The sequence below is a fragment of the Trichoderma aggressivum genome (assembly GCF_033847375.1).
Source record: "Trichoderma aggressivum f. europaeum strain CBS 100526 chromosome Unknown scaffold_038, whole genome shotgun sequence".
In the NCBI taxonomy this organism is placed as follows: Eukaryota; Fungi; Ascomycota; class Sordariomycetes; order Hypocreales; family Hypocreaceae; genus Trichoderma; species Trichoderma aggressivum.
The window spans coordinates 231733-257016 of record NW_026946404.1 but is presented as its reverse complement, the minus strand read 5'-3'; the positions used below and the strand labels follow the sequence as shown (position 1 = coordinate 257016).

Here is a 25284-nt window from a genome sequence, read left to right as displayed (position 1 = left end):
CTTGTGCCGAAAGAAGAGTGCGAATAACCCCCTCTGCATTTTCCATGTTATCAAATGCATGTACTTGGGCGTCTTTCATACTAGGATCCGGCAAGTGAACCGGGCCGGGGGGTGCGGGCCCGACGAGAGCCAGGCCTTTTAATACACCCACAGGCAGAAGATGCCTTCCAGCAATTGCCATTGATATCTTGCCTCCCATTGAATGCCCAACAAGCACAACGGATTTCAGATTCAATTCCCTGATGATAAACTCCACATCGAATGCGAAGGTCGGTAACCTTGTAAGCCGTAGGCTCATCAGGTCCGGTAGATGCCCCCCAGCCGCGAAGGCTGACACCAATGGTTGGATAAAACGGCGACAAGGTCTCAATGACCGGCCCAAAGCTCTTTGAAGAGCCTCCCCAAATATGGAGGAAGATCAGAGACAGCGTGTTCTGATCGGTGCCTCCAGCCGGCACGGTTAGCGAGAGCTCGATCTCAACATCGCTACTAACTCTAATAAACTTAGACGCAGTAGTTGGTGTCATGTCAAAATTTGAAGAAAACAGATTGTGTGAGTTATGATGAAATGTTTATGGATGAAAAGTCGTATATGATCAGAAGTCGATCTCAACCCTGATGCTTTGAGAATTCTTTTGCATTTCAGAGGGCATTAAGTTGGTTTTATATCCCAAGGGCGGTATAACGATGAGTTGAAATGTCCGAGATAGCTCGCCATAAACCAGCCCATACCTTCTTCAAATCACCATGGCTCATGTGGGAGACCGACTTAAGTGCTTGAACTAATAGTTTTGTTGCTTTTGTTTACAAAGTCTTGAGCTTGGAGTAACGAATAGATTGCCTTCGGTTGTCTGGAGGAAACCTTCCTTTCCCCTAACAGGCTTAGTCTCCGCTTCGAAGCCAACGGACGATTGTCATTCTCTCCGATCAATCCAAGAGTGGCAAACATCTGCTATCCACGCAGTGGCCACAATCGAGAGTTATAATTCCCAGGGCCAAGAGCCAAATAATGAAAACGTCCGGAGAAGCTGTTCTAGTTAGCTTGTTGATAATTGATGTGAAGCAACATTTCGAAAACATCTAGAACCGAGCCTCACGAAGCGGACGCGTTCGGCATCACGCTAGTAGGCCGAAACAATCTGCACGACGGCATAAATTACCAATAATACATCCTTGGTCAATTGAATGCTCTGCATCGGCCGTTTCGTTTTAGCTCGTCGATTTGATGTCATCGCGAATGGTATCTATGTTCCACGGCCCGTCCCAAAGTACCTTCTTCCGATTCACAACCATACCCTTGCCATCGATTTGGACTCCCTCGTCATGTAGAATTTGTATCTTTAGACTAAGCTTTGTGCCAGCAGGTTGCGCTGGTGACATCTCTGGCCCGCGAGGCTTGCTCTGGTGTGCAGCTCCCTGAACAAGCCCATCTTTTGATCTTTTGAAGTTCTTTTTATCAATGCTCTCACCATCAAATCCCGTTATGAAACCGCTGCTGCCCACACACCTATGGCATGGGACTTCCGGCGCGAACGGGTTATTGCGTAGAGCGTTGCCAACTGCTCGGGGTGAAGTGTTGAGCACGCGCGCGATGGCGCCGTAAGTGGCCACACGACCTTTGGGGATTTGAAGTAATAGAGCGTAAACTTTCTCTTGAAACTGAGTGACCGACTGAGTTTTGGTAGTTGAGACACTGAGTGCATCCCTCGCCATTGTGTCCTTCTCTTGGTATTTATCAATGCACGTTTTCCTTAGCCCTCAGCCGTACATAAAGCAGCTATAAATACGCCCTGAAGATTAATAATTTCCTTTGCCCAGGGACCAAGAATCACTTGGGGCAAATTCCAGTGACTCAGCGTAACGCGAACCCTTTATTAGCTTGGCAAATTCACGGTCAAGAACGTGGACAGTGCAAGTTGTTTCCTCATCTTATTACCGCATCTATGGTTTAGTTAACCGTGGTGACTAAGCGAAACGCCTAACGCTGCTGCACGGGTTCGCGAAGTATTTGCACTCTCTGGCGTTATGCCACTCGACTCGGTCGACACGTCCCATCTGCCAGCACTCCGAGCATCAACTTGAGTAGCAATTATCAATACACTCCATACATATAATAGAGATTGGGGATGCAAACAGTTTATTCACATGTTTAAGAATGTGGCTGCCATGGATGACTCTTTTGAATGCCTATTACCTAATTCGCCGATATGCGAAAGAAAAACGGTTCACATGGATGCAAAGCACTATCTCGCCGCAACGACAATTGAAGCGTAATGTTATCGGATATTATATGAGCCACAAAAGAAAACACGTAAAATATTTTATTGGGATCGAACGTCCTCTCTCCCGGTTCAATCTAATGGCTGCCGTTAAAAAAAGATTGAGATTATAGGGTAGCGCGCCTTGCGTTGGCCAAAATTACATGGAACTGTCAAAGGTTTCCCTTCTCGTGCTATACCGCGGCGCGGAATTCTTCATACTATACATTTCCTGCTATTGTCGGCATTTGAGCATCGCCACCGGGCCTCTTATGTTGATAATTCCGGCTCTACTTTGTATGGCCTACGAAAGACACTACGATCTCCATTGCCGGCCTTTTATCTTCATGCGTACTTGGTGTCTACTAATCTACATGTAGGTACGGTAGCCTACAGAGTAGATTATGAATAAAGTTTTTTATTAGTAAGAAAAAGAGCCCACTCTGCTACCCCCACCATTATCTTCATCGCGTTAGACTGTGGCTCGATTACTCAAGTTCTAGTATGATTCATGGAGCCTTCAAAACTCCGAAGAGTCCGCTCCCATGGATGCCACATGCTTACATAGATTATCAACTCTTTTCCAAAGTGCCCCATACTGCCCTACACACCCGGAAACATTGAAAAGAATTACATGCTGTATACTTTATCTCAACCTGGCCTTCACAAGCAGTGCATACCTTCCGATTACTAAGATTGAGACTTCGAATGTCTTTCTTACACTTCAGAGTCTGAACTCGAGATGTAATCCATTCTACTATGCTTTCCATGATATACGCCAAATCCGTACCACAGTCTATAACAACGCATCCGAACCTCCACCCATAGAAAGGAAAGAAGGCAAAGTGCTCCAAAACATGAGTGCCGGCGGCTTTGTATTCATCCAAGAGGAGGGAACTGGTTCACATAAACCAGTGACCAAATCTCTTATCAAAATGCATGTTATGGACAGAGTGGTGATGCAGAGGCGGGCCCTCAAGGAAGAGCACCGTGATGACGAGACGGATGCAACGGAACGGCAAGTCGCTTTTCTCTAGCCCTCCCAGCGATGTGATAAGACTTCGATTGTTAACGTAGCTCATAGTGATCAAAATCCATCGGTAGAGCATCGCATTAGTCATAATGACTTTCGATCTCTTGCTGGAATAGAACACATGCTTCGACTATCAGGCCTCTCTGTAGAAGTCAATACTCAAACACGATTCCTCTTACACCATTGTAAGCCAAGCACGTGCCAGATATTGCCCAGCATGCAATGTAACTAAGCCACCCCAGTCCTGAATTATAGGTCGAAAACCTTGTGTACTGTTACGGCCGAAACTGGATGGCTGAAATATGCTATTAATGACAATGCTCTTTTTAGCACTACTCTGTATCACTGGGCATCCATAAACTATAATGCCCTCCCTCCAAAGTATCAGTCTGCACAGCATTTGCTAAGACTGAAGGCGGCTGCAATACAAACGCTGGCCTTGCGCCTGCAGCAGCCTACTAATTGTGCCAATGGCAACACTGAGATGGTCAGCGACGCGGTGATAGCCACTGTGGCATGCTTGGCAAATATAAATGTGCGCTGCCCCTTCTGTTGCACGGCATCATAGGACTAACTATCCAGCTTATGTATGGCGATTTGGATGAAGCCGAGATACACTTTCAGGGGCTGAAAGCTCTCATTAGAGGTTGTAAAGGTGTACTTCATCTGGGATTTGAAGGGCTTGTAGCTCGAATTGTTAGATGGTAGTGTTTCCCGCCCCCTGAACTGTAAAACGTATCTAACTCGAGGTAGGACGGACAGTTGCCACTCACAGCTATCGAACAAGGAGTTGTCATTTGACGAAACCAGTCCCTCTTCAGAATTCGTTCACCCGCAAATCCCTTTGCTAGACGCACAAAAGTTTCACATCCAACCTCACAAGCTCGCAATTATCCATGAGCTGCGCTTAATCGCGAGAGAGTTAATTACCAACCCGAAAGATAACATGGCACCGGATAGCCGAGTCGCACTTGGGTTTCGACTTTTGGCATCGGATAGGTCGATACTGAAACACGTCCATGGTGTTAACGACTGCAGTGTTCTGGCCCTCGTAGCCAGAGCCGCGTTGCTCTACTCTCATACGGTATTGAGAGGCTCAAATAGATCTTCTCGCATCATAAGCACTTCGATTGACCAATTGAAACAGTTGATTGTTTCAGCATTTGTTTTAAGAGGCGACATCTTCGCCAGCCATCCCACCGCACTAGTCTGGGTACTTTTAGTCGGGGTGGTTGCTTCAGGGAGAGAGAACATCCGAGGAACGTGGTTTAGGCTGTGCCTAGAAAAGGCCTGTGGAAGTGATAGCAAGCTTTCTTGGGAAAAGGTTCAGGCGACAATTGATGCCCCTAACAACATATCACCGCAGCCATTCTATTGGATGATTGAAGAGATACCATTGCATCTGCCCTGTATAAACTCTGCAATCTTGTGTTGAGATTGATGCTATGAGTTTAAGATTGGGAGTTTGTTGCATTAGGCGAAGTGGAGGGGTTGGTCACTTATATATCTGATCTATTTTAATAACTGTAGCTTTCATACTTGCCGGGCAATCATTTCTCATTTCCATTGCCCTTGACAACTCCTTCAATACAAGTTCATTGGCTCTACCCCCAGGCAGGCTGGTCTCCCCTCCACCTTTATATCGACACCTAGCTTCTTTGAGAAGCTGGTGGGGCTTTGCCGACTGGTAGACCATGCAGAAGTAAATGGTTCTAGCATTATGGTAAGCATATTGATAGGCTATCTTCTAGACTTCAGCCTTGTTCCATTCCAATTGGAGCTTCCTCTTCAATTGGCAAACGAATCAAGGGAAGTGGTGGGGTTCGCTGTGCTTAACTTCTCTCCACCAATGTCTCGATCTGGCTACGTTGTCAGGCGTAAAGAGTCAAATCAAACTTTGCATCACTAGAGCATCGGGCGTTTGTCATCTCAACGCCAATTCTTTCACAACTTCGCAATAGTATTGAGAATGTTATTTGTAACATTCGTAAAGAATGCTGCCTGATATGACTTTTGTTTTGTACATACTTATATGTTACTGTATCAAAGGCCGGTGGGTCTACCACTTCTGCCATGAAGTATAAAAGCATAGTAGATGCAAACCTCTTGCATGGCACTCAACACGCATCTTTCTTCTTCAACCAATCTTGCAACACACACCAGCAATGTCTGTAACGTTCACAGTCTTCAAAGGGTCTCCTTCCAAGAAGATCACTGAGAGCCAGACCACGGTCCCGGCCTTGCTCAGTGACCAGGTTTTAATTAAAAATACACATTCTGGAGTGTGTGGCACCGATGCACACTATCTTCACGCAGACATGGTCTTGGGCCATGAAGGAGTTGGAATTGTTCAAGCCGTGGGCGACGGAGTTAGCCTTGTGAAAGTGTAGGTTATGTTGCCTGCTTGTTATTGCGATAGATGATCTGACTAATGTTGCAGCGGCGACCGAGTTGGATTCGGATACGTCAAAGATGGATGCAAAAAGTGCCAGTACTGCTTGGAAGGCTACAACTGGCACTGTGTTGAGGGCATCCGCGGATTCGGTTTCTCCAATTTTGATCAGGGATCCTTCGCAACTCATAGCGTGTGGCCAGAGACACGTCTGGCAATAATTCCTGATGAGATCCCTAGCGTCAACGCAGGTCCATTCATGTGCGCCGGGCAGACCGTCTTCGTCCCATTCTTGCGACAAGGCATAAAACCCTCAGACTGTGTTGGCATTGTCGGCATTGGTGGCTTGGGCCATCTTGCCATTCAATTTGCAGCAGCATGGGGCTGTACGGTTGTTGTCTTCTCCAGTTCAGACAACAAAAAACAAGAGGCCCTCGACTTTGGAGCCACTGAATTCTACAACACTTCGGGATTGAAGGCTGCAGATGTTCCCAAAAAGATTAACCATCTGCTGGTTACCACCAGTGCTGTTCCGGACTGGAAACTGTAAGTTTCACACTATCACAATCGTCGTAAAGGTCTTATTAACTTACACGCCGCTTAGGTACACGGAGCTGATGGCACCATTTGGTCACATATACCCACTGACAATTTCGGAAGGCAACCTCGAGTTTCCTTACATGCCAATGATAGGAAAAGAGCTATCAATCCACGGTAGTTGCTCTTCCACTCCCGAGGAGGTTAAGACAATGCTCCAATTTGTAGTCAAGCACAACATCAAACCTACCATTGAGCGATTCCCCATGACATCAGAGGGTATCACAAATGCATTTGAGAGGCTGAACAGTGGAAAGCTACGTTATAGAGGTGTGCTTGAGGTCTGAACCAAAAGGTTTAACTAGTAGAATATATCTGTAGCAGTAGTCACTACACAGAGGCTAAGCTGCCGTTGAAGACAGAGATATTGACTTGCCCATATTCCGCGAGTAGCATTGTGATATCTACCTTTTACGAGAATAAGTCTTTTGTGAACCCTGCATGAACTGAGGAGCAGCCAATAGGCACACTCGTCAAGACGCGAGCCGATAAACCATTGAAAGGGTTCAAATTTCTGTGTCCTTTGAAGGCCATTAACCTTAGTTTACGAGCTTGTACCTCGGCCGTGCTGACATCAATCAAATACGAACAAGTATCTGTCATTTCCAAGGCTACCCCACTCATGGAGGAGAAGTTCTATGGCTACGCGTGCTCGTATCCATGCTGTCATATTGTGTCCGTAGAGACGGGGAAACGCAAGATAGCTTAGTTACCATATGTAGAAGGCCAGAAAGTTATTCGACATACCTAGCAAGTGCTAGTACAATCTACAATGCCATCATTCATAGAACAGCCCTGGCATTCAATGCAGCCTTATGGGGCCTTTTCTTTGGTGAACTTCACCAAGCAATGAGACTCGTGTCGCGTCTGTCTCCCTAATTCCATAAGAGCTTCTGTGGAAACGTTAGTTTCCACAAATCACTTTGATGACGAGGCAATATTTGAGACCTTACAACTGAGAACCCCTCACGCAAGACTTTGGAATATCCGCCTGAGGATATACGGATCCCAAATCTGTATCCATTCTCGAGACAAGAGTCTGCATTGATGATGTCAGCTTTCGATTCCCTTGTCTCCAAAGTCAGATCTATTGGCTTCGGCCCACCTCCAAGACTCTAGAAATGTTTGCAATACAAGCTACAAATAAATAATTGCTCGTCTATCAACGAATTAAGGAAAAGAGAAGAAAAGTCAGCCTTGATTTCAGGATATTACGCGCTGTTTGCGCAATGACCCGTATCGGCGTGAGAAAAGTACAGGCATCTCTAGGTCATCCATCAATACAAACACAGTCTGTGGGGCCGCACTGGTCCGGAACTCCCGTGGTAGTCCTGGTGCATCTTGGCTAATTCGAGCCGGTGGCAAAGGCAGCCTAGATTATAGATATGGATCTTGGTATAGCACCATAACGAGCAGTTTTCTGTTTATGTATCCAATGCCTAGAGAATTCTAGAGCCTGTGAAGGTACGATGGCATTAATTTACATGACTATTGGTGCCTTTGGCTCTAGAATGAAGTCGTTGGCATTATTGCCACTTCTTGCAGTTCTTTTTTTCAGTATTAGACAACTTTCAGATCCAGCTAACGGTTATACTGATAAGTAAATGGTAATTGTAGGGTTTGGGTTGCACGATTTGCAACGCCATTCATGACTTATTCTTTCACCCTCTTCGTAAATACCCGGGACCATGGCTTTGGGCAGTTTCCGATGTTTCATAATCCTTGGTATCGAGAAGTGGCAATGCGCATAAAAAGATGCTTCATATTCATGTCAAATATGGACCAGTTGTGCGTGTTGGTCCAAATACCGTATTCTATAGCCATCTAGATGCCTCTAAAGAGATTCGTGGTCACCGCAAGGGCAATCGAGTAGAGCATTTGAAAGATCCCCATCTACACTCCGGTAATCAAAGTAATGTTATCGGTGCAAACCGGAGAATCATATTCGCTACAGAAGAAGCCTGGCTCATGAATCTTCGCATCAAGCTATGTTGGATCGAGAGCCCATCATTAATAAGTATATCGATGCGTTATTAACAGAGCTCAAAACACAATGCGCCAACCAAGGAAAAGTCGACGTTGTCAGGTGGTATAACTACACCACATTCGACATCCTTGGAGTTTTAGCTTTTGGTGAGCCCTTCTACTGTCTTGAGAAGTCAGACTACCATCCTTGGGTTGCGATTGTCTTCTTCGGGGTTAAAAATCTATCGTTTATATTGGTGTGCTCAAAGCACGGAGCTCTTGGAATGATGCTGGCACTCCTTCCCGTACTAAAGGATTTACCCACAAAGGGCACAGAACACCGCAGATTGTCAATCGAGAAAAGGCGTAGGAGGCTCGATTCGGGATCAAGCCGACCGACTTTATGACGGCTATGACAACGACACGAGGATCTGCAGAGGTACAACCGCGGCGCAGAGAAAATAAGCGGATGTGTATAAATAATTGATGCTTACTGTAGGAATTAACTTCAACGAATTGGCATCAAACGCCAGCTTGCTCATCGCAGCTGGTTCGGAGACAACCGCTATAGGCTTGTCAGTAGCAACTTACTATCTTGGACTCTATCCGGAAACCTTTAAAAAGCTGGTGCCGAAGTTCGCTCAGCATTCCGCTCAGAAGAAGAGGTAACAATTATCAATGTGCAGCATCTGAATTATACAAGCGGTGATTGACGAGGCAATGAGACTGTTTCCCTCGGCGCCTGGCACGCAGCCTCGCATCATTTCTCCCGGTGGTGACATGGTTGTCGGCAGATACGTCCCGGCTGGTGTAAGTGGTTTCTTTGTCGTGATGTATATATGGCACTATTGGAGTTCCCACGTTGTAACGCATGGATCTACAGACTATAGTTGGAGTATGGCAGTGGGTGAATCACCATAACCCTGCCCATTTCCACGAAGCCGAGTAATTCATCCCTGAAAGGTGGCTTGGGGATACACGCTTTGAGAATGATAAAAAAGATGCATTTATGCCATTCTCTATTGGGCCGCGTAACTGCATTGGACGCAAGTAAGTGACATTGGTGCCAAGATATCCCACTTCACGGAATAAAAGATTAACAATTCGGAAGTCTCGCATACGCAGAGATGAAATTGATTCTTGCAAGAATGGTGTGGAGTTTCGATATAAAGCTTTCGGAAGAAAGCATTGGGTGGGATATGAAAAGCAAAGTCTATATGCTATAGGAGAAAGGGCCTTATATGTCTACCTTACAAAACGGCAAGAGGTTTAAGAAGCTTGGAGTAGCTATAAAAGATATAAAATTGCTTGTGGCGGTCACAAAAAACTCGAGGTGTAAAATAAAGGTAAAACAGTCTCGAATTTCATGCATTTCAGAGTGTATGTGCTTCAAATTGTATCAAGCCGTAGAGATAGCATACCCATAAACTCTGCTGATGACTGGTGCCGTAAGTAACTCATTTACAAATATACTACATATGATCCATGCATTATATACTTGTAGACCTTTGTTTCTATAGTTTCTGACCCAATTTACTCTTTCGTCTTCAAAGATGCAGAAGTCTCAGTGGTTGTGCGAATCGCGTCACCTACTCTTTTCTTTTCCTTTCCTTTATGATCCGATTTGCGTATACACTAACTGCACTTCTTTGTGTACTGTCGATGACTGGATTAGCGAATAATTTGCCGATCAGGTCGTGCGCCGCTTACTACTCCTATTGTCGATAGTGCATATCCATGTGCTCAGAAAGATAAAGAACAGGGACTGACTGTGTTACAATCACTACTCCATGTTTTGATGCGAGGCTACGTCAAATGGCCCTTCATGATTTAAATAAAATTGATTGGTGGAAATGCTCTTCATATGAGAGTATCTACGACTACATTTCGTCATATAGTCCACTTCATTTGGTGTGATTCATATTACAATGAAAAATCATGTAATTTGTCAGAGACCGAATCTAAACCCAGCTCCTGCTTCTCACTCTCGTCCAAGAGACCAAGCGCTTGTCGCCTTGTTGGTGCGTTAGGGTCGAAGAAGGGCTTCTCAGCGAGCGATGTCACACGCGTTCCGTGTCTTGGGTGTTTGCCCGCGTAGTCCCAACTGGCATTGTGAATGGTGATTCTGCTCGCGAATATTAGCTTCAGTTCATTTATGTCCACTTCATGGGACTATGTGATTGAAAGCAGGCTAACCGATTGTCCCACAACACTGAAGTGCCGGGTGTCCACTTCCACCGAAGCTGGATATCAACGTTCTTTTCATACACATCGTATAAGTAGTTTAGAATAACGTCGCTTTCTGCTCTATCGAGACCAACAATGCGGTCAGTCATCGATCGGTTCACCCAGAGAGCCTTCCATCCCGTCGCTGGATGAACCCGAACCAGCGGGTGAGTGCGTTCGACGTATTTGGGTCCTGCCTCGGGATTTTCTCGATCTAGGTATGGGTGTGCAGAGCGGTACACAGCGTATTTTCCGTCGATAATCTTGCGGAAATCGGGAGAGAGCTTCTCATATGCCGAATATCCACTAGCCCACAAAGTGTCTCCTCCAATAGGTGGCACCGTGTCGTTGTGTAGGTGAGTGATACCTGCAGGTTGATGTTCATGGACAAGGTCTGTGTGCCAGCTGGATGCTCCCCCAGGCTTTCGGAAATTTGGGGGTTGCTCCGTAGCTCGAAGGTCAGGCCAGATCACTGTTACCCCTGCGACTCCCGGGACTTGTGGCACTTGAGGCTGGAGGAAGGTTAGTATATAGCACGGGGTAAGTTTAGACAGTCAAACAAACATGAATCTCAACCTCCCCATACCACTCTCCTAGTTCTTTTTGCTGTTGAGGTGAAATGTCCTGGTTACGGAAAAAGACGACGCTTCGCTCGGCAATTAACAAAGCAAGCTCGTCCCTTTGCTCGGGAGTGAGGTCTTTGAGCTGTAGACCCTCGATTTCGGTGCCAATGTTGGTTGTCAAGTCGGTGATTTTGGTCGCGGCGGCGAATAGATGCTTCTTAGATTTATCTGCCCTGGCTCCGGCATCGACGTATTTCCTGTCCGCGCTTCTAATTTTATAAACATCTTGTAGATACAGAGGCCTAGATGGCCTATACGGATAGCCATTAGACAGATCTATGCCTGCTTTCAACAGCCGTTCCCGAGCAGGACCAGGGAGTGGCAGAGTATCTTTCAGTGGTTGTACCACATCCGTGATGGCAGGATCGATGGGAGCGGGATCGATGGGAGCGGGAGCCATGATAGATAGTATGCTTTGGACAGGCAACTGTGGGATATGATGTCAAGTTGGAATAATTTTAGTAATGTGAAGAAAGAAGCTCTATAAATACTGGCTTAATTCCGAAGGAGCTGCACGTCACGATTAGTGGGCCTGGGTTGATATCATCCCATTTTCTGAATTTGTTAATATTTCTAATACGAGTAATTGATCAATCAAGGGCAATAGGTGGACTTTAGAAGGATTTGGAGAATTGCCCAAGTCGTCTTAGCTATTGCGACATTACAGTAACTGGACGAATATGACTGATCATTTTCCCCCGCAGAGCAGACAAATGTCATATGTGCAGGTGCAGATCAAAAGCAAAATGTCAAATAGAAATGCCGTGAATCAAATGCAAGCACTATGCGATCTAGATGCCACATCTGTCAGGGATTGCGTTAAGGGGTGGTGGCGTGCTGATGCAACTCTATTGCAATATCACCAGCGATCCGCCCAATTCTTATGGACACAGAAGCAAAATGGTACCACAAACCTCGGGTTTGCCTTATCAATATGTCATTTATCCCATTATTGATCGAATTTGGCGAGTGAAAGTCTGCAGCTCTTATCTCATTATATTTCCTATCGCCGTTCAGACGAAGCATTGAAACACTGAGCCACCAGAGACTGTGATATGTGCTCAAATACCCCTCTTAGCACGCAATGTGCAAGATAACGAAGTCACGAGATGACAGATAAATGGGCACAATAGGTTTCAAAACGAATCGTAGTTATCACTAGAGCCTAACTTATTCTAATGACAAAAGTGTTCACCTCTAAAGCCATTGTTTTGTTACTGCAAAAGCTAAGTGGTGCAATATGCCTTCGGCTGAACCGACAGGGAGCTCTCCCAATCACAATCCAGATAGCAAATCTTTGGGCTCTATCAATGTTGATAGAACAGACTCTCTGTCTTCTGAAATCATCCACACAAAGGTGAAGAAACGATGGACCTCATACCTATGGGACACTTTGGACAAGTCGCCAGAAGAGAGGCGGTTTCTGTTCAAGCTCGACGCAGTGCTTCTTTCATTCGCTTCGCTAGGATATTTCATCAAATATCTAGACCAAGTCAACATCAATAATGCTTTCGTTTCTGGCATGAAGGAAGATCTTAATCTTTTCGGAAATCAGCTGAATTACATGCAAACTTGCTGGACTGTGGGATACGTCATTGGCCAAATTCCAAGGTGTGGGCTAAAGAATCTCATCTTCATTATCCCAACGAAGCTAATGTTTAATTTGATTGTAGCAACATTCTCTTGACCCGCATCAGACCGTCCATTTGGATCCCGTCGTGCGAAGTCACCTGGGCCGTTTTGACAATTCTCATGGTTAAGTGTAACAATGCGCAGCAAATTTACGTGTTACGATTCTTCATCGGACTTGCTGAAAGTACGTTTTATCCTGGGATGCAATACATCATTGGATCTTGGTATCGCAAGGATGAACTAGCCAAAAGGTCTTGCATCTTTCACACCAGTAGCGCTATCGGAACCATGTTCTCAGGATACCTGATGGCCGCTGTCTATCATCTTGGAGGCAAGGATGGATTTAAAGGTTGGCAATGGCTATTCATCATCAACACCGTCATCTCTCTGCCAATTGCTCTGGCTGGGTATCTCATGATACCCGATGTGCCTGAAATCACACGAGCATGGTATTTTACAAAAGACGATATCGCGATTGCCCAGAAAAGAATGCAGCTTGAGGGTCGAGCAAACCGAGCTCCGTTTACCAGGGAGAAAGTGAAGAAGATACTTTCTAGTTGGCATATATACTTGCTTACATTGCTATACATCTTCTTCAACAACGGAAATGGCGCTGCATCTCAGCCCGCCTTTCAGCTGTGGCTCAAGAAGGAAGGTTACAGCGTCACCCAAATCAATACTTACCCGACGATCACCACTGCCATTACTGTGGTTACTACCTTGATCTACGCGTGGACCTCAGATACGATATTCCGAGGAGAACGCTGGCCGCCAATCGTCTTTGCGGGCATAATTAACATTATTACAAACGTTAGCCTTACGATCTGGAATATACCAATTGGTTGGAAGTGGGCCTGCTTCTTTTTGGCTGGATTTGGCGGAGGTATTAGCGGTCTTACATTTGCCTGGGCGCATGAGATCTGCACAGATGACAATGAGGAGCGAGCATTGGTCACTGGAACAATGAACGAAATGGCGTATGTGATCCAGGCATGGCTGCCACTGTTAATCTGGCAGCAAGTTGAGGCTCCCGAGTATCCCAAAGGATACCCAACATCTATTGGAATCGCTGTTGGAATGATAATAATGGCTTTCTGGATAAAGTATGCACACGGACGGGAGAAACGGAAGAAACAGGCCCAAGAGGATGAATCAACTTTGGGAATATCTACTGCATGATACTTAACAAGATAGCCATTATATGTATTCATGATCTAGATTGGCAGAATTTGTATGGAAGTGAGGTATTTGCGCGCCCAGTTCATGAAGTTCCTACAGGTAGAAATGAACCATCACATTACTTGCTATCCCGGTAGCGTGGCGCGCTATCATACACCAGTTATCGCGAGACACAACCAAGACGAACAGAAGCACATCATAGCCCCTACAAAGCTATAGATGGGTAAATAGAAACTATGAAATGGCACAGAAAAAAAAAGTTGGGCAGGATACTTGGTGATTAGGGAATGGCACAGCAAAAAGGATTCAATAGAAAAGAAACATTATTTCCTATTATCTCTAATGGTAGGGTTGGTATCACTAGCCCAGAAAAATATGGTTGTACCTTCATGGGAGCTTCAGCCAGAGCTTCAATAGGTTGGGATACTTGGGAGTGCCCAGTCCAGTCACTGGATCCCAGCCCTCTACAGCAGTGAAGCCACTGGTTCCGCAATTCGGGTTCGACCCTTGCTTGATATCAGTGAGGGCATCTGTGTTGGCATAAAGAACTGGATTGATAAACCCAACAGATCTTTTGCCAATTTTGGCACGCTCCTGGTTAATAAGTGTAATGACAGAGGCCCAAAGAGGCGCTGCCAGACTTGTTCCGAACCAGTGACCATCGGTCTGGTTGTTGAACGCGCGGAAATGAGCTCCGTTAGCTGAAATATCAGGGATACCTCTACCAGCACGGTTGTAGATTCCTCCATTCTCGCCAATATTGCTTGCATCGTTGTTTGCGATGTAGTAAGGGTGGCCTGGGTCATGCTTGGCAAAGTAACTTTTGACTGCCGCCTTCTGATAGTCCGGTATAGGGAAATAGTTTGAGAAGCCGCCTCCAGAGGCGAACAGTTCGGCTCCTGGACCGAGGTTGGTCTGCATGGCGCCCTCTGCGTCAAGGACAGTTGTGCCAGTCTCAAGCTGGGTAGCACCAACAGAGGTGAGGTATGGGCACGAAACGGGATTTCCAGGATTGTAGATGGTCTGGTTCTGACCTGATCCAGACAAGCAACCACTTGCCGAGTCCTCATGCGGCGGCATGGCAGCGCCGTAATCTCCGGAAGAGACCAGAACCGTAGTTCCTTGGAGACCTAGTTTGAGCCACTCGTTGCATTGGCGGAGGAAGTAGTTTTTGGGCACATCAATCTCTCCCTCTCCGTACGAGATGGAAATGACCTTGTTTGGCTTGTAGGCGCCACACAGACGCTGGCCGGTGTAGCCACCAGGACGCTTATCGGGATAAGAAGGATCGACGCCTGGGCTGTCACCAGAGATGCCAAATGCCGAGTAGTGGCAGTAAGAACCATCTAGAGCATCCAAGAAATTGTTCAAGAAGCCGGAGTAGTTGTTGGCAGTAGTATACAAGCGGTCATCCACTTGATACAAGACCATGGACTGAGGCCAGATCAAAGTCTGAATAATGTCGATATCAATATCGGATTCGCCGGTATTGAATTCAGAATCAGCGGTTACAGGTGCTTGGCCACCGTCGATTGACAAGACTTTGGGATGCGTGCCATTGGCAATGTAAGGGGCATATTTGTGGAAATATGAGTCGATATCTTCCTGAGAGAATGTGTCTCCAGACTCATAAACTGCGGGCTCGTGTCCAGGAATTGGGATGCTAATTGCTGGGATCTGGTACAACGCACGGTAACAGATGGCAGTAAAGTTTCGAGCGCAATCCTGCAGATCGGCTGGGAGTTTGGGGTTCGGATGAGGCTTTTTCAACAATGACAGCAAGTTTGGTGGCATTTGCTTCGGCTTCCAACCCTTTCGGTGGTTCGTTCCACTGCGTCTTTCCAAGGAACGTTTCATCATTGGTGGTGATAGTTTGACACCAGGAACAATATAGTCGATGTGCTTCGCGAGGTGCTTAGGGACGTGGTATTGATCACATCCAATCTTGAGCACTCCTTCCCGTTCATGTTCGTGATACTGTGTTTGGAACAGATCTTCGATGTGGGACACAGGAAGATCAATAGCGAGCCATCCTTTATTGACATATTGGCGGATGTCTGTGGCATTGACGCCAGACTCAACCAACCAGGAATGAACAGCATCGAAAGTCTCATGTGCTGGAGCAAACAGCTCGTGGACCTCGTCCTCACTTAGATGTTTGCCAAAGGTCTCGGATGATGGATCAGAGACTTCCATCAGCTTCTCATAGCCAAGATGGACGTTGCTTTGTACCAACCCAATCCGGAGCGGAATTATAGCGTCTGGCTCGAGGCGGCTGCCGCGCTTCCATGGCCGATGGTTATCGACCTGGCCAGTTCCGGTCGGAGTCCTGGTTTCGTGGAGCACGTAGCTACTAGACGGCAATCCATACACAGATGAATCCGTGAATGCAATCGCCGCTGCAAGAGCCAGCAAAGTCCTGAGCGAATAGCCCATGTTGCCTAATAATATTGAAGTATCTGCCAAACTTTGTTTGCGAAGGATCGCCTCAGCAAGCCTTGGCAACAGTTCAAGCTTTTCTTGGCCAAACAGCCATGCTTTTATATCCCGACATCAAAGCCCCATAGTACCTGTCATGCCATCGTGCTCATTAGATCTCTACAATGCCGCTAGCCACTACTATCTGTGTGCACATTTGCTAGGCTACTCCCTATCTATTCACAACTCTTCCCCTTTGTCAAAAGTCCGCCTGCCGAATATCCGAGATGTCGTGAAATCCTTCTCTTATTCAAAGGTATTACAACACCAGAAACCCAGTCAGACGCCCTGCGCTGACCAAGGTAGTCGTCTTCCCAGTTGTTCCTCGAGCATTGCCAACGCCGCCGATTGGACGTTTTCCGAAACGCTAACAAAGGTCCATCCAGTATTAGGCAGGTATCGGCCGTGTGGCTGTTGTTGACCTAGAGCTCCAGGGGAGTTTCTGCATCAAGTAAGCTTGTAAACTCCGATCTCAATCTTAATGCCCTGTTGTTGCGATGTGAGCTGATGGGGTACCCCAGCTGGAGGATTGGTTAGCCTGCCGAACATCCAGTGTTCGCTATATCCGGCATTAACCGGCCAGATAGCGGATTCTGACTCCGTCTCCCATATTCAAAAGGCCCTACAACCCCCGCTTCAGATCTTCGCTAGCATGCGCGATCCATGCCCAGTATGCTTGTCTCCTGCTGCCGTTATCGCAGTGATGATTCTTAAAATAGCTGTTGATAGGACCATTGGCTGGATAACAGATGTGGTCAGAAGATTCGCGCTCAAGGATTGGCGTAGACAATGACAATTCATGTTCTTAGACTACTCGTATATCGGCGAGGAATTACTCTTGCATTGCCAGCTCAAATCGTCATCGCACTCAACGGTGAATCTAAAAATTTGATGGGGATTTAATAGTCCGGATGACAATACTGTCACGGCCGCATCCTATATCATGTGTTTAAAAAAGAATATGTTTTATGTATTTAGCCGTTCTTACATTAAGGCTCTCTTTATGCATTGAGATCAAACCAGCAGCATATACGCGATGTTGCCTTAACTGAGCCCCCATTAGTAGCTGCGTAGATCGTGTAGAGTAATTGTAAAAGACTGGCGAAGCACCTGGAAGATATGTGGCTGAATAGCGGAACTATTGAGACTATAGACTACTCACCTGGTATAATATAGGGTAATATACGACGCAACGAATGATTAGAACTGTCCAATTTCTCCCAATCTTCTCCTTCTCATTCCAATATATCAACCATCATGTTAGACTGCCCTTGACATCCATGAAAAGCTTCTCGAGTACTTCAATAGATTCCATAACGCTGTCATGGTCAGTACCGGGGACCGTAGCCGAGCTGAAGTCAATGACATCGTCAAATGTGTTCTCTTGCCATCCCCAGCATTCTTCCACATACTTCTGGCCCCCTGCGCCAATCATGACATCGCTTTCAGCGAAATATGCTCTCACTTTCAGTTTCATGTGGCCCTGAGAACTCACGTCCAACTGTTGTTTTTGCCTCTCAGTGCTCACGAATGCCTTTACAAAGACATTGTAATCATCACACTCTCCCCACGATCGTCCGTCGCCTTTTCTCAAACACTGAAGTGCCTCATCATTGGCACCAGTGGTGTCTCCCTCAAAGATTTTCTTCATACGCATCGGTCCCAATTCTAGTTGTACATCTCTTGGCAAGTCATAGTCGGTCGCCAGCTTTTTCCTGTTGATCTCTTGGAAGGAAAGCTCTCGCCCGTCACCACCGCCAATAGAAGAAGAGAGGAAACTGGCGGCCTTGGTAAAAACAGTTCCACTTGTGGCGAATGCAGGTGTAATGAGGTTCATTAGACCAATGGCTTGTGTCGGAATATAGTGAGCCATCTGCCATAGTGTAAGTTTGGAGTGCGCTGGATCAACCCACGGCGCTGATGATTTGTAAGTCAAGGTTCCAGGCTACATAAGAAGCCAATTGCCATCGTTCTACATACCCATAAATGCAACAAAAGGCCGCTCGGGATGCAGCATATCCCGGTAATGATGCAAGGTGTTAAGCAGATACATTACCCCAAATGAATGCGAGATTAAGGCGATATGCTCGATATCTAAATGTGCCATTAGAAGAGGGACGATCTCAATCCACGTTGAAAGCCGCTGCGAAAGTGGCACGCGGGTGGAGAGGCCCATCCCAGGCCTATGCACACGAGGCAGAGAGACGTTAGCATTCCTAGCCCAACTGCGCTGAATACTGAATTATCATAGGACACATCTTCACCTGTCGATAACCAAAACTCTCACTCCAAATTTACGAGCAACTGGATCTAGAAGACCCCCGATATATCTGGACCCAAACATGCCGGGGATGAAGAGCACAGTTGGCGTACTGCGACTTGCGGCCGGAGATTCGGGTTTGAATCCCAGGTCAGCATAGCAAACAGTGATGGGGTCGCGGTTTGCAGTTCTGGGAAGAATAAACTCTTGGCTGAAGCGAGGATCCGAGATGTAGCTGAGCGCCCGATCGTGCGCTGAAACTGTAGCGGGATCCATGCCGTCTGTAGCAATCAGAGTGACTCTGTGATGGAAAAGAGAGTTGATATCCAGTCGCGAGCGAACCTAATAGCAAGACGAAGGCTCTAGGACGGGCGGAAAACCCCCTTCAAAAATAACTCAACTGGACGTTGTCCAAAGGAATGAAGAGTTGGATGCGCAGTTCTATCGGCTACTCGTGCCGACGACGCGAAGCTCAGTTGTGTCATGTCCATCTCTTCAGCGAATCATGGCGCGCCAACTTAGCGCGCCAATTCCATGTGTGTTGGTTGTTGGTTAGGTTACACGTGAGTAACGTATATCACCTAGGATGAATTACAAAAACGAGATGGAAGTTCAGTATATATGCATTGCAGCAAAGTCATATATTTAACGGCTCCCGCCATGTATAATGTAAATAAAAACTCTACTAGGCAGATAGAGTTGAGGCGCACATGGAATGGATAGTTTCTGAATCAATTGTCCCTTGTAAAAGCAATGTGACAAGGAATTGCGGTATTCACTCGGGGCGGGTAAAGAATGTAGACCTGGGCTCCGTTTTTTTTTTAAAAAGAAACCGATATAAAACTATATTGTACCCTGGAAATACGAGTAGCTTTCCCTGGTGCTCATCTAATAGGGGTATTACTTGCGGAGTGGCCAAGGTGCCTCGGCCCCGAAATGATGAAAGGAAGGCAACATGACCAGGCTCTTCAGACAAATAAACTTGGATGGGCTGACAGATAAGGTATCATGTAATGTGATTGCTTCGTATTCTACGTATGTACGCATGTAAATATTTCTCGCAGTCCTTGTCCTCAACATAGTGTCCTGTATATCCTCTTCCACAAAGGCCATGTACGGCGCATCTCCTCCTCCTCTGCCGAAACATGGGACTGTACTCTCGAAAAGCTCCTCCCAGTGTGGATATCCATAGCTGCTATGCTGACAATCTGTGTCCTAAACCACAATTTATGTCCAACATAGAACAGAATGACGATTGGGACGGCCAACATCTTTAGGAAGAAGTTTCTGGCAGTGATAGCGGGCTGACCACCCGTGGGACTGGTTGGCACTGGGGAAATGGCAACCCAAAACTGGGAAGCTAGCACCAATATATTGCCTACCAATCCGAGGATAGAACCCATAATACCGGCCTGTGAAACAAATGGCAGGTGATTTACCGAGTAGCCTGCTGCTGCCCAAGCTCTCCGGAATCGAATATGACAGAGGCAAATGCTGCCCCAAGTGAACAGACTGGACAAACCACAAATGGCCAGAAGCCAGTTGAAGATCTCTGAATGGATCTTGACATTGACTAGGTAGGCCAAAAGGCCTAGAGAAGAGGCGAAAAGAATCGCGACTAGTGGTCGTCCTTTGCGATCAACATAGGAAAATATGGCCGGCGCGTGCGACTGCTCAGCCAAGGAGGCCAGCGTTCTCGAAGATCCGAATATGGCAGAGTTTCCCACACTCAACACTGCAATCATGATCACGGCATTCATAACACTGGGTAAAATGGTTGATCCGGCGCTCTCGACGGCAATGACGAACGGACTGGCGGCCGCATCAACAGAGCTTTGGCCTCCAAGAAGACGGGGCTCGTTGTACGGAACCAACAGAGTCACCAACAGCAGTGATACAATGTAAAAGATGCCAATTCTCCAGAATACTTGTTTGATGGCGCTTGGGAGGGATTTTCTTGGGTTCGCCGTCTCGGCCGCAGCCAGCCCGATGATTTCGGTACCGACAAACGAAAACGAAGATGTGGCTAAGACGCTGCAGAAGCCTTTGAAGCCGTTGTTTGTTGGACCGGGATCTGTCCAATAATGTCCGCCAATGTAACCACTGGTAGGCGGTCCTCCGATATTAATAACTACCCCGAGGAGTCTAGATTGTTCATCTTGGTGTTAGCAGAAGAACCATGAAAACAAGCCAGTATCAAACAACAGGCAGGTATTACATGAAGCCCACAATGGCAGTTACTTTGACCGTGGAGAAAATAAATTCCGCTTCGCCATATCCTTTGATCCCCAACAGATTTATGATGACGATTGCGAGTAGAAAGATGGTGACGAAGATGGATGGGTTAATAGATGCATTCCAATATTGGATGGCCAAAGCCCCGGAAATCATCTCAATAGGAAGAGCGATAAGCCATTGTAAAGCATAACTACCGCGTGCACTAGCATTAGCTCTGCTATCATGTTTTGTAAAACGCGTCTTTACAGGGAATCGTATGTTATGATTAACTGCAGGATTGGGTTTCTTTTACTTACTTCCAACCCATGGCGAAACCCCATGATGGGTCCAGAAACCGACTTGAAAACGCAGAAAACGAACCAGCAACTGGAAATGCTGTTACCAATTCACCCATACTTTGCATGGTGCAAAACTGTATAGCACCAGTAACAAGGTAGCCAAGCAGTAAAGAAGCTGGGCCGCTTTGGTAGAGAGCCACACCCGATGCCACGAAAAGACCCGTCCCTGAGCTCGGTTGTTAGGTCACTGCCATTTTTTTAAGCGAACTGTTGGAAATGTAACTATACCGACAGAGCCTCCAATGGCAATCATTTGCAGATGGCGGCCCTTGAGGTCTCGCGCAAGTGCAGAATTGGCCGTCCGGACATTGGCAGCACGAAGGTCATAGAAGCGACCACCGGCTTGTCCCATGTCAGGGAGATCATCGTTGACATGATAGCCATGGTTACCCGTCATGGGAAGACCTCCAGGAACTCGACGAAAGCTGTCGACGAAACGGCGACCCATTGACTTCTTGCGAGAAGTCCTGGGTCGTGAATTGGTTGTAATGGAATACGACGTTGCTACTGCGAACTGGCTTTGGGACTTGCTCGCCGACAGGTCGCTCATTTCGACCACTTCAAAGTCCCTGGTGTATGTGATGCCATTTTTGATGGATTTTGGCTTTTCTGGCTCGTTGGATGCCATGTTTAGCTGCGGGAGGCCCTCCTACGCCTATTTGCAAAAGGCATGTAAAAAGGAACGTCGATCCAGTTCGTTCGGAAAATTAAGTATGCATGGAATCATCCTTCGTGGCCAGGATGGAAGGGCTATGGAAGGCCATTAGAAGGCACGCAATGGGAGACGCAGCTGGTAGCCCTCTTTCAGGACGAAAACCTCATTTCCTTTCCAACTCCATCTTGGCACTCAAACTGCCTCGAAATGGTAAGCTCCTTCCGGTGATCGTACGAAGAGCCCTGCTGTGATTTGCTAATATCATGCACACCGCGCCGTTGAAGAGTTTCATGCGCATCAATAGCCTCACGCCACAGCGTTGCTGGAGCCGAGGTCTCAACGCCATTTTAGCACGCGCTAGATAAGAGCGGTTCGCTCATGACAGCAACAGTTTACAAGTCGTGGACGTGTTGCCGCCCCTGCATACTAACCATGTGGTTGAGTGTGTGGGGATACATGTTGTGCTCCGCAAACCTGGGGTTGAGAGATAAGGATTGTCACTTGGCAGGATTTCATCTGAAACATGACTAACAGAATCGAAAAACGATGCCATGACAGGTTCCTCGAGGATTCTATGGCATAATGGAATCAACATGCATGCACTAGCTGGATGTGGATGTACGCAAGCGACATGCATGGAGGCTCATGAACCACGAACAGCCGCGAATTTTCTCTCCTTACGTTAACTAAAATTGGCAAGAAAAAGGGGTTATGAGATGTGAGGGTGTGATGGGCAGTCGAACTATTAGTCGATTGCCTACTGTGGCTGGGAACTGGCTTGAAGATTTGCAGGCGCTAAGAAGAAGTGTTCAGAGTTATTATTGGTGAGGCATCTATCTGCGGCGGAGGCTAGTCCTCCCAGCGGGCACCAGACGTTCTGGAGATCGAGGAGTCTCAAGGCCCAAGACCGCGGCAGCCTGTGGTGGTGATCCGTGGTCCGGCTGGATCAGCGAGTCATGGCTCTGCGTTGGACTAACTCCACCACCACTGGCTGATTGAGAGTTTGCTGTAGATTGGTATGCGGTATCGGCCTGTTTATCGTCCACCCATCCATTGTCGTCCGACTTGGCCCGGTCCTCGTTCTCAGCTTCATACCAATCGCTTCTCATGGTTCCTTGGCCTTGGGGCCGGGAAGTCGTCCCGCTGCTGTTGTAGTTTGGCCGAAACTTGATCTTTCTGGCTCCGCTATCTCTAACGAAAGAGCCCAGGGCTACCAGATTCGCCACTGCGGTTGCCGCAAGCAACTCTATGGATGCCCACATAGATCGAACCACCTGGTCCCCATGCTGTTTGATGGTCTCAGGTATTCTGTAAATCGTGATGCCAACAGTCAAGAATCCGAAGCAGAAGAGCATAGCAAGCAAGACCTTGCGTCGTGTAGGAATGCGTGTAGAGACGATGATTGGGATCGGGAATATGATGAGTATGGCGTCAATGACTGCGCTGCAAACTCCCATTGTGAAGAGCTGTGCCACTCCTTGACGACACTGCGGTCCTGGGTCCGGAATGATTTGCCAGTAATGAGAGATCGGTCGGCACTCAGCCAAAGTGCTCACGAGGATGGCCACAAAGGATGCTGCAAGGATGCCTCGCAAAACATTGATGAGCATGCTGTAGACTTTCTTTGAGGAAGCGCCAGCCAGCCTGTTGAGAAACTCCAGCGTTGTAAATTTGAGTGTCCATATTCTATGAAACATTAATTAGCTTCCATTGCACACTTGTGAATAACACAGATATAAACTTCCGCAAGGTGAACTTACGTGGCAGCATAGAATATTCTTCCAGCAAGCACAACTTTACTCGCAATGACCCTCTGATCGATCTCCTTGGATAGCAACGTCAGACCACCGAGCTGAATATTGTTTGTGCCATATAACAGGACGACGTGGGTGCAGGCAATGCGCAGATATAACGGCAACAATGCCAAAGCCGTAATCTTGTCCTCGATGAAGAGCTTTTCCACTCGAATATATCGTCCCGAGATACGCAGCAAGACGAGACAGGTGCAAAAGAGCGTTATCCACCAGGCAACAAGCAATGTGGGTTTCGCATCGCTGAACGGCCTTTCTGGCGGTGCCGATGAGTAGAGAGCCATATTTCAGCCCTACATGAAAACGATTTGAAGAGTTGCACAAGCTATGATCTTGTCGAGATATCTCTAGGTGATGACACTTTAAGCAGCAAAAGAGAGGTTACGCCATGGACTCGAGATAAAACTTAACGAAAAGCAATGCATAGCACTAGCAAATTGATGTATTCATAGTAAAAAGCCTAATTAATGGTAAGTATGCAGGCTATGAACTGATAACGAGAATAAAATGGGCTTGTTACCACATCGAGGCCGATTGGCACATAGCTTGGCAGCCCCTGGCGTGGTGACTATTGAACTAATCTGGCTCCTTTTAGAGGGCTGAACTTGTCTCGCCTCCGTCTCAATGTAATCGGGCTTCGCTCGTCCCGGCCGGCCGGCTGTGGTCTACCTACCTGTAGGAGCTGTGGCGTTTGGAGAAGTTGGGCGATCGGAAATTGCTCCTGTGCCTGGCCAAGCATTCGCGGCCGCTCTCGTTACGCCACCATATTTAGCGCCACTGGGCTCAACGATGCACGCGGTGAATCCAGCATGAACTACTTGGCGCTAGGCTAGGAGTTTGGGCAGAGGTCGCGTACGACGGCACGAGGCATCTTGGCAGCATTTGGAGCATGTGAAGCGTGTCTAGTGCGGCGATGACCTGACAGGATTACAGGGAGGCGAGTTCAGCTTGCCAAACATGTGTGGACGCCATGCCTCGTACCGAAATATCCCAATAGCCCGCACTGCTGGGCTATATGGCTCTCACTTTCTGCGTATCACCCTCATTGAGTTGACGAGGCCGCGCAACCTATGGGGATACCACGTATGAATTAGCAAAGGTAGGCAAGTAGGTATTTGCAATCGTGTGGGTATTATAATAAGACCTCAACTTGTAAAAGTAAAACGGATGTGTATATGCATCTTTTCTCAATGTAAGACCCAAAGTAGCTTATCAATAAACGGCCATAGGCCAACTCCGCTCCCAAGTTGTCCATCCGCATCGGAATGCTCCGCAATACATAAAGTAGTGAGCTACCTTGTTTTGAGGGAAGTTTCCGCTTCTACTCCGTGGGTAGCGTTCCAACGAGAGCACGCGACATATCGCGAACTGTTAGTGGGGAAAACGCCAGACATAGACTGCCCGGTTAGCTCTAACACCACAGGTGCAACGGGAAATATGTAATATGGCTGCCCAGCCTTACCACCGTATCGTATTTTGATAGCAAATTCATCTCCCTAGATTGTAAGTTATGCTTTTTATTAATTTGGAGCTACTTCAGATACTAGATGATCCCGCTTCTCACTCTTGAACACTACCGAAACGGCTACTGTTTGCTGA

General features: G+C 47.0%; 7 protein-coding genes across 7 annotated transcripts; 2 read left to right on the top strand and 5 right to left on the bottom strand.

Annotated features, from left to right (window-relative positions):
* Window positions 1-1209: 1209 nt before the first annotated feature.
* Triagg1_8124 (uncharacterized protein) lies at window positions 1210-1713 on the bottom strand (the record flags this gene model as incomplete). Its single annotated transcript, XM_062902936.1, has 1 exon — window positions 1210-1713. One exon carries the CDS (start codon window positions 1711-1713, stop codon window positions 1210-1212), a length of 504 nt encoding a protein of 167 aa, XP_062752969.1.
* A 3743-nt stretch (window positions 1714-5456) lies between these two features.
* Window positions 5457-6567, top strand: Triagg1_8123 (uncharacterized protein; the record flags this gene model as incomplete). The annotated part of the gene is made up of 3 exons (XM_062902935.1): window positions 5457-5677; window positions 5732-6229; window positions 6288-6567. 3 exons carry the CDS (start codon window positions 5457-5459, stop codon window positions 6565-6567), a joined length of 999 nt encoding a protein of 332 aa, XP_062752968.1.
* A 3601-nt stretch (window positions 6568-10168) lies between these two features.
* Triagg1_8122 (uncharacterized protein) lies at window positions 10169-11494 on the bottom strand (the record flags this gene model as incomplete). Its single annotated transcript, XM_062902934.1, has 3 exons — window positions 10169-10370; window positions 10442-10983; window positions 11036-11494. 3 exons carry the CDS (start codon window positions 11492-11494, stop codon window positions 10169-10171), a joined length of 1203 nt encoding a protein of 400 aa, XP_062752967.1.
* An 840-nt stretch (window positions 11495-12334) lies between these two features.
* On the top strand, window positions 12335-13905 carry Triagg1_8121 (uncharacterized protein; the record flags this gene model as incomplete). Its single annotated transcript, XM_062902933.1, has 2 exons — window positions 12335-12705; window positions 12768-13905. 2 exons carry the CDS (start codon window positions 12335-12337, stop codon window positions 13903-13905), a joined length of 1509 nt encoding a protein of 502 aa, XP_062752966.1.
* A 387-nt stretch (window positions 13906-14292) lies between these two features.
* Triagg1_8120 (uncharacterized protein) lies at window positions 14293-16341 on the bottom strand (the record flags this gene model as incomplete). Its single annotated transcript, XM_062902932.1, has 1 exon — window positions 14293-16341. The coding sequence occupies one exon, from the start codon at window positions 16339-16341 to the stop codon at window positions 14293-14295; it is 2049 nt and encodes a 682-aa protein (XP_062752965.1).
* Window positions 16342-17638: 1297 nt separating this feature from the next.
* On the bottom strand, window positions 17639-21847 carry Triagg1_8119 (uncharacterized protein; the record flags this gene model as incomplete). The annotated part of the gene is made up of 7 exons (XM_062902931.1): window positions 17639-18300; window positions 18364-18613; window positions 18671-18924; window positions 19761-20788; window positions 20862-21071; window positions 21178-21385; window positions 21448-21847. The coding sequence occupies 7 exons, from the start codon at window positions 21845-21847 to the stop codon at window positions 17639-17641; spliced, it is 3012 nt and encodes a 1003-aa protein (XP_062752964.1).
* Window positions 21848-22707: 860 nt separating this feature from the next.
* Triagg1_8118 (uncharacterized protein) lies at window positions 22708-23969 on the bottom strand (the record flags this gene model as incomplete). Its single annotated transcript, XM_062902930.1, has 2 exons — window positions 22708-23560; window positions 23635-23969. The coding sequence occupies 2 exons, from the start codon at window positions 23967-23969 to the stop codon at window positions 22708-22710; spliced, it is 1188 nt and encodes a 395-aa protein (XP_062752963.1).
* Between the last annotated feature and the right edge of the window lie 1315 nt (window positions 23970-25284).